This window comes from Vigna unguiculata, chromosome 5 (assembly GCF_037176805.1).
Source record: "Vigna unguiculata cultivar grain cowpea cultivar isolate G323 ecotype 2 chromosome 5, ASM3717680v1, whole genome shotgun sequence".
In the NCBI taxonomy this organism is placed as follows: Eukaryota; Viridiplantae; Streptophyta; class Magnoliopsida; order Fabales; family Fabaceae; genus Vigna; species Vigna unguiculata.
The window spans coordinates 4,780,170-4,789,078 of NC_140796.1; the positions used below are offsets into that span (position 1 = coordinate 4,780,170).

Below are 8,909 nucleotides of genomic sequence, written 5' to 3' on the forward strand. Positions count from 1 at the left end.
TTTCTCATTCTTGGGAAGACACTTTGCATATTTTTTTTTTTATGACTCATATATATATATATATATATATATATATATATATATATATATATATATATATATATATATATATATATATATAAGTGATTCTTCTTGCCCGATGCTAACGTCGAAATCAATATCTCACAATGTATATAAAGGACAATAAACTTTAATTGTGTCCACAAATAGTACACACAAAATAATATTAAATTATTTTAGCCTATATTAGAAAAAATGGATAATTATAAGTAGTGTTAATAATAATAAAAATAGAAAACATAGATGAAGGAATAGAAAATAGTTTTATAACCTATCCTTAAATATATCGCACCATAATAATATAATAAGCAATAAAATAAACAAATCATACAACACAAAAAATTAGGTATATAGTAATATATTAATTATGTTATCAAATTCTATATTATATTATGCACCATTCGTCACGAAATGGGTATTTAATTCACATATTCGTAAGAAAAAAAATATCTTAGAATACTCAGACACGATTTTTTCAATCCTTTGTTGACTTGAATTAACAACCACAAATGAAGAATTTCCTTCTTCGGAAGAAAAAAAAGAGAAGAAAAGAATAATTTATTTCATTGAATAGTTTCTTCGCATGCATAAAATAAAATAAAATAAAAAGTTATTTATTTATTCTTTAACTCTAAGAGATTAATTATTTTGTAGCATACCTGTTTATTTTGTTCGTGTCAAGTCAGAAGCATCTCTTATCTGTTTATTTTGTAAGTATTCTCCGCTTTTCCCTCCGTGATTTCTGTGGGGAGACTTACTATTTCTCATTCTTCGTTTCATAATTTATACCTATAAATTTATTTTGTTCTCCAAACGTGCTTTTGTCGAAATTTCACGTTCTACAATTATAAGCACATAGAAAAATTGCTGAATCCAAAAATAATGCTCCAATTTTTGTCAAAATCTTAACTCGAATTATTCCAGCATGTAACCGTGAGACATAATCTAGTGGTGTATTTGTACGAGAATGTATAAAACTGAGGTACGAAGTTTGTGTTATAAATATGATTGCAGAAACAGAAACAGAAGCAGAGGCAAAATAACAACAACAGAGGAAATGGTTAGAGACATAAACACACGTGGTGACTCTGACTCGCCCATGCTGCAGTTTTTTTCTTCTTAACTTTCTTACATTTCTGTGGTATAAATTCCAAACTCACCTTTTTTCAAAAACACCATTTTTTAATCGAATAATGCTTTCTTCTCCTACCTTCACTGTTACACTACAGCTTAATCACTGATTCCTTTCTTTCCTTTTTCAATACCTTTCAATTCACACACACACTCACACACAACCCTCATATATCTATCTATACACATATATGTATATATAAACACACTCATGATGCTTTTCTCATTGCTTCATTCCTTCAGTTTGTTTTCTTCCCCACACACTCGGAGAGACTCATTGGGTGAGGAATTCACACAAACACCCACCAAATTTCAATGGCCATGGAAAATCAAAACTTTCTATCACTCTTCATCATCCTCTTGTTGGCTCATTGGATCCATGTTCAAGCTGCTCCTCCTCAATCTCGCGTCACACAACTCCCTGGCTTCAACTCCAGTTTCCCATCCAACCACTATTCAGGGTACGTCTTAGTCCCACATCTAACAGAAATATTAGCAACACAGAGTATATAAACGAATGCATCCTCCCTTATTCTAACGATGCAGTCAAGTCATTAGAGTTTATATTTCAAGCCTAACACTTCATTCACCTCTGCCAAAATTTTCTTTGTTAATTGTGGTACGATTTTGTTGGAAAATGATTTAATCAAATAAGGTATGATGTATAATACATGATGTTCTGAGTAGTTTTATATGGAGAAAAAGTGGTGCGAGTGAGTTAGAATTTTTTTGTGTGGGTTCAGATATATAAGTATTGATGGAGATTATAAGAGTGGGAAGAACCTGTTCTACTACTTCGTGAGTTCAGAGAGAAGTGCAGAGAAGGACCCAGTGGTGCTGTGGTTGAATGGTGGACCTGGGTGTTCAAGCTTCGATGGCTTCGTTTATGAGCATGGTATGTTAATCATTGTACCCTTTTTTTATTATTCCTGGGGAACAATAATCATGCTACTTTATTTCCATGTCTCGTCGTATTTAATCTCCAACTGTTTCGGTATGGACAGGGGTCTACGTTAATTAATTCTGCCACATTAACCTCGTCATGTTCCATCTACTCCACGAACAGTTTCAAATTTCAAACCTTTTTGTTTTTTTAATTTTTTCTGGTTAGAAGTTGCCGCTTCTTTATCAAACTGGGGACCAAGTTTTAATAAATATTACGCGTTTTTGTATTAATTTCGCACCCCAACTGTTCGAACACTTGCACACAAGAGTAAAACGTTAGATATTTCTGTTTCCTGGGAGGTCTTTTTCTCCTCACCTTGAATCATTACTATTATATTATATTATAATTATTATTATTGTTATTACTTTTTGTGTTGATTATGTGTGTGATTGTGAAATGTGTGGGTGGGTGCATGCAGGACCATTCAACTTTGAGGCTGCAAAATCAAAAGAGAATCTACCCACTTTGCATATCAATCCTTACAGCTGGTCAAAGGTTGGTTTGGCTAAGAACGTCACTCTGCAAATCAATATTGCTACATTAGTCAAATAGAGAGAGTTAAAATAAAGTAAATTAATGTCTTTATAGTAACCATGTTTATCCATAATGTTGATTGATTTCAGGTTTCCAACATTATATATTTGGATTCTCCTGCTGGTGTTGGACTCTCTTATTCCAAGAACACAAGCAAATATGTTACTGGGGACCTGCAAACTGCGTCTGATACCCATCTTTTCCTCTTAAAGGTACATCCAACAAAAAAGACATTGCCATTTGAAACAGAATGAACATTAACATCGGAACATGCACAAATTAATAGAAGAGATTACAACACAGTTAGTATAGTATATCACGACACGCCAATCTTTATTAATTCTATGTTTGCACGCCACAATGATACGCACGAAGCAGCATCGTGCATAATTGCAAATAGTGATCATAATTAATGATACTTGTTTGTTTTGGATCTCTTCTATTGGCAGTGGTTTCAGCAATTCCCAGAATTTCAGGCTAATCCATTTTATATTGCTGGAGAGTCTTTCGCTGGAGTTTATGTCCCTACTCTGGCTTTTGAAGTGGCCAAAGGTAACAGTGCTAAAGTCCAATTCTACAGTAAACAATACCATGCATTCTTCATGAATTTATATAGTTTTAATTAAATTTTAAACTGTTGTCTGTGACTGTGAGTCCATTTATGTAGTATAAAAAAATTTACATACTCAGAATGTACTATACATACCCTAAAGTTTTTAATTCCAACTTGCTATGTATATATATTTTTACATGATCGGTGATTTATGAGCATAAACTATTTGTGTATAATGCCAGGAATCCAGAGTGGTACAAAGCCCGTGATCAATTTTAAGGTACATACTTTTTTAGGTATAATAAAATATTATGAGATGGTTTTATATTGGACATTTCCATAATTAAGAATGAGATCAATTTCTTAATAAGATGAATAAAAAAATAATAAAGGGATATTATATATGAAAATTACTTTCATAGTTTGACGTAGAAAACTAGAATACCTTAACTTACCTTTGAGTTTTTGTTTTTTGTGTAGGGTTACTTGGTTGGAAATGGTGTCACGGACGAAATATTTGATGGCAATGCTCTCATCCCATTTGTGCATGGGATGGGCCTCATATCCGACAGTATCTATGAGGTGCTGAATAAATATTAATTTCTCGCACAACTTAATTTATTTACCATCTAATTTCTTTTATACAAGGTGTACCCCACTTTCCAAGTTAATATAGTACAAGAATTATGCAGCATTATGGTTTTCCTTTGATGTTATGTCCTGTTATAGAGTTCTGCATGCTCATGATGTTATTATCAGCCATAAGTCCATAGCACTTCTTCATGCACCCAAAGCCTCTTGCAGCAAAACTTATATGAAAAACCAGAAAATGACTGATTATCTCGTGCTTTCAGAAAAAAATCCTTAGATCACTGTCTGAAAACTAAGATTTTAGGCATAACTACACGACATTTATCTAAACAAGAAAATCTATCACGAAAATTATAAGATACTAGGTAACTAATTATTAGCAATATAAATACCCCTCTCTTAGAGACTGAAATCTTATCTGAACAACAGTAGAATTTTAACAATACAAAACATAGTATTCTGTTACTTAGTTTTATTACGGAATTCAATTATATGTGCAGGATTTACAAGCTACATGCAAAGGAAACTACTACGATGCTTACTCTTTGGACGAAAATGATCCGTGTTATAAGAGCATTGTTAAAGTTGATAGGGTGAGACATTCATATAAAAAGAGCATCCACGGTTTTCTTTTCTTCTTCAGCTCATTATGAACAATAATTAAGATTAGTGTCGCTTTGCTGAGTACATGATCATGACTGCTGTATATATATATTTTCAGGCCATTGATGGGCTTAACGTGTACAATATACTAGAGCCATGCTACCATTTCCCTGACGAAGCCATAGAAAATGGAAGCTTACCAAAAAGTTTCAAGCAATTAGGAGTTACTGAGAAGCCTCTCCCTGTGAGGAAGAGAATGTTCGGAAGAGCATGGCCTTTTCGAGCACCAGTCAAACCTGGTCTTGTCACATTATGGCCTCAATTGTCTGAAACAACTCAAACGAGGCATGTCGCTTGTGTTGTAAGTTTTCAATCATGTCTCAAAAATCATTTTGTATTCACAGATTACAATCTAGTACTTTCTTGAAAACAAGACAATGACACGACAGACTTGTCATATACACATGTAACATGTTATAGTTGAGATGAAATGATAAAATGAATCGTTTTTTTTTTTTATCTGGCAAAGAGCAGAATGATGAAGTAGCAAGCTCATGGCTAAACAACGATGCTGTCAGAAAAGCCATTCATGCTGAATCGGTAGGTAATCATTGTAATAATTAGCATCTATTAACTATGTTTACTTTAACAGTTATATTAAAGTATATATATAATCACGAATGAGGATTAATTAATTGATTAGTTTTGATGCACATGAACAGGAAAGTGTGGCGGGTGCATGGGAATTATGTACAGATAGGATAGAGTACTATCACAATGCTGGAAGCATGATTCCCTACCACAAGAACCTAACCAAGAGGGGTTACAAGGCACTTATTTTCAGGTATATATCACCTTCATTTTCACTAATTATAGTTGGAACTTGGTTAACTACTAATTACTTTTTTGAAATCCTTAATCAATTAGTTAACCTCCTCCATTGTTTCATGTATGTATATGATGATGGTTCATGGCAGTGGTGACCATGATATGTGTGTACCATTTACTGGAAGTGAGGCTTGGACTCGATCTCTGGGATATAAGATTGTGGATGAATGGAGGCCATGGAACTTAAACGACCAAGTTGCTGGGTATGCATTTATTAACATAATTAACAAAGTTCTTCAATTAAATATGATCCAGATTAGTATGATTAACATAAACTATGGTCAATTATTTGAAATGGCATTACACAGGTACTTGCAAGAGTACGAGAACAACCTCACATTCCTAACAATCAAGGTAAGTCAACTTAATTACCACTTATTAGTTATGACGCCCGGACACGTCTCATCAACAGCGTGTCTCGTGTCTGACATGTATCAGACACCGACACTCATACGACATGTATCAGTCAAGTATCCAATTTAAAAGACATTTTTTTTGTCTTTAACATGATTTTGACATGACTCCAACACAATGTTAATAACCACAAATTCAATGATTTTCTAAAAAAAACCTATAAACTTATAAATTTATCACATAAGTTTCTATTATGATTATAAAAATAAGGAAAAAAATATTATATGATCACTACTTTTCATTTTTTTAGATATTAGATTGATAAATTAGATTCATTTTTGTGTTAGTTGACAATTTGTTAGTTAAAAGTTTGAAACTAATATTTATATGTATGTAGTGTCCTGTGTCCTTTGTTTTTCAATTTAGCCATATCTCCGTGTCCGTATCATATCATACGTGTCAGAATCCGGGCTTCATAGCTTATTAGGAATCAATTTCCAAAAGACTATTATTTACTGATTTTGTTTTATTTCCTTAGATGTAATTCTGAATTGAAATTACTTTTGATAAGTTTAAACTCATTTAACTATTAATTAACTCAAGAAACAGATAAATGAAAACTGTTACTGGTTTTACTATAGAAACTCTCTTAGACATGGGTTTGGTACAGGGAGCTGGGCACACCGTGCCGGAATATAAGCCACGGGAAGCGTTGGAATTTTTCAGCCATTGGTTGGAGGGAAAGAAAATATAAGTAAATGCATGCATTGATCTTATGTGGGGTAAAAATAAGCACACTGTTGTTAATTCTAGTTTTACCTAAGTTTGTGATTAATACATCACTTACATTACATGTGCAATGGATTAGAGTTATGAAAAAAATATGTAATGGATTAATTATTATTTAAGTGTACTTTGTTTCATACATCAATCCTTTCGAAGAGAGGATATTGATGCAACAAATTTGTAATCTTATAAACCTTTTTTTTTTTTTTTGTAACTGTCATTCTACCACCTTTCTTTATTTGCTTCTGAATTTAGGCTGCTTTAGATTTTAGAACAACGCTATGATATGTTTGTAAATTATTTTCAACTTATAAAGTCTTGACAATAAAATAAGTATATTACTAAAGTTGAAGCAACTTTTAATTAAAAAAATATTTTCAATGGTTAAAGTTATTTTTAATTTCAACTCTTTTCTTTTCTTGGTCATTCGTATTTAATACATTTGAGATTGAAGTTAATCCATTGTCTAGCACCTTCTCTGTTCAGTCATAAAAGTTTGTTTAGCAATGTCAACAACATGTTGGTGAAAGATATTAATATGGCATTAATAATGCAAATATTTAGCTCTTCAATCCTTTTAATGTGATTTTAAAAATGATAGAATAAAATCAAGATCTTTAATCAGTTATTATTATTATATTTATATATAAACATTCATTCTAATTAATCTTATATCATTAATGTGTTAAAATTTATTCATAAGAGTTTTCTTATTTTATATATATGGTTAATTAAGAGGAAATATCATATTAGATTTCTTAATTTATGTACACAGATTAAAAGATTAAACATGAATTGATAATCTTGTCATAAAGTTATAAAATGGGTCTAAATGTGTAGGACTTCAACTCTTTATCATAATATATCATAAGCATGATTCAAAGTAAAAGATTATAATAGTGAGTTTTGAAAAAATTAAAATTTTCTCTATTTAAATTCGATGAATATTATTTATATTATAAAAAAAAATGTAAGATTCTTAAACACCAACATTATTATACTAAATTTTCTTTTAAAACATTTTAGAATTTGAATTTGGTCATTTCATCATATGTGTAATTGCAGCTTATAAGATTAGTTTCTTATAATGATTGTTTGATTCTTCTTTTTTCTTAGTATAATGAGTAAATTTTATATTATTATGTGTTGTTAAGATTAAATATGTTTTATAAAAAAATTATAGTAAAAATGGTTTAACCCGACTCGTATGTTTCATAGAGTTATTTGTCTTTGCTATTAAAAATTAATTTAGCACACTTAAAGTGAAAACCATGTTTGATTGTGAGCCTAAATAAAAAGAACCCGTAAAAATTATATGATATATGTTTTATTTGTTTTTCCCCTAACCAAAATTGAAGTTTTATCTCAATAATTTGTATGATAAAAATTTACACTAAAATTACATATAAATTTGGACAATAAAAAAGATGAAAGTATGAAATTTTTATCAAACAACATTATCTTCCATCTCTATAGGATTAGTTTGATTTTCATTTTAGTATTAAATTTAATAAAATGAAATGACGTCGTTTTTTTTTTTGGAAGATAAGTAGGCTTGTACAAATTTGATTTTATTATTATTCGAATTCATAGTATTGTATTTGAGAATGCAAAACAATTACGAATTCAACAATTACAAAAGTATAAAAATGTTAGATATTCAATAAAGAAAAATATAGTAAAAACTTAATTAAAAATACATAAATTTATAATGATATAAAATTTAACTAAATCTTATTTAAAGAGAGAATGAAAACAAGTAACCACAACCTTTGAATCAAATCATCAATCATATAAGTTAATATTCATAATATATATATATATATATATATATATATATATATATATAAGAAATAAGATCCCTGCACTTTTCTGAATCTTATCCTTGAAATTTATGAGACTAAATTTGAAAAGATAAACTCATTATCTGATAAAGTAGATCAGAGGAGCAGAAGAAATGCCCTGCAATATAAGTATGAATAATTGAATCAAAATTAAATGAAAGACAATTTTGCAGTGAATCCGATCGGTGTGAACACAGTGGTGTCACCAGCTTCACACACAACACTCCAAATAATAGCAAACACGAGTTACTCCTGTTCACCACATTAATTTCCATCCCTAAAAGAGAGACCCAAAAAGCTTGAAAATTTTTGGCCACTTCATTTCATTTATGAACCTTATCCAATTTCTTTCTCAATCACTCTCCAACTACTTCAACAATAATTAACTCTCACTCATCAACCATGCTACAACCACCACGTCACTCACTCATCTCAACCAACCATACCAGTGTTCATCTTCATGTATAATCATATCAGACCCACATGTCTAATCCTCCAAAAGATTTCATTTTTAGTTTCCAGAATCATGAAATTGATTTTCATTCAACTATTTCAAAACCTGATAAATCAGACAGCATGGATGAAGAAAAAGAACACTGTTGTAATATAATAACATATC

General features: G+C 30.7%; 1 protein-coding gene and 1 long non-coding RNA gene across 2 annotated transcripts; one reads left to right on the forward strand and one right to left on the reverse strand.

Annotated features, from left to right (window-relative positions):
- Nucleotides 1-1,016: 1,016 nt before the first annotated feature.
- On the reverse strand, nucleotides 1,017-2,163 carry LOC146885999 (uncharacterized). Its single transcript, XR_014995362.1, has 2 exons — nucleotides 1,975-2,163; nucleotides 1,017-1,671 (listed from the first exon to the last, which is right to left on the reverse strand). It is a non-coding gene; the product is annotated as an uncharacterized LOC146885999 (long non-coding RNA).
- LOC114185429 (serine carboxypeptidase-like 20) lies at nucleotides 1,435-6,660 on the forward strand. Its single transcript, XM_028073143.2, has 14 exons — nucleotides 1,435-1,652; nucleotides 1,935-2,086; nucleotides 2,556-2,632; nucleotides 2,761-2,883; nucleotides 3,121-3,223; nucleotides 3,467-3,504; nucleotides 3,705-3,806; nucleotides 4,316-4,408; nucleotides 4,537-4,779; nucleotides 4,953-5,018; nucleotides 5,141-5,262; nucleotides 5,396-5,509; nucleotides 5,615-5,660; nucleotides 6,331-6,660. Exons 1-14 carry the CDS (start codon nucleotides 1,507-1,509, stop codon nucleotides 6,412-6,414), a joined length of 1,509 nt encoding a protein of 502 aa, XP_027928944.2. The 5' UTR covers nucleotides 1,435-1,506; the 3' UTR covers nucleotides 6,415-6,660.
- The last annotated feature ends 2,249 nt before the right edge of the window (nucleotides 6,661-8,909 follow it).

What these genes read in the sequence shown, in the direction of transcription:
- LOC114185429 (XM_028073143.2), top strand. Translation starts at nt 1,507, where the DNA reads ATGGCCATGGAAAATCAAAACTTTCTATCACTCTTCATCATCCTCTTG. An exon ending in TGGCTTCGTTTATGAGCATG is followed by an intron (nt 2,087 to 2,555) that starts GTATGTTAATCA and finishes GGGTGCATGCAG; the next exon opens with GACCATTCAACTTTGAGGCT. An exon ending in AAGCCATTCATGCTGAATCG is followed by an intron (nt 5,019 to 5,140) that starts GTAGGTAATCAT and finishes GCACATGAACAG; the next exon opens with GAAAGTGTGGCGGGTGCATG.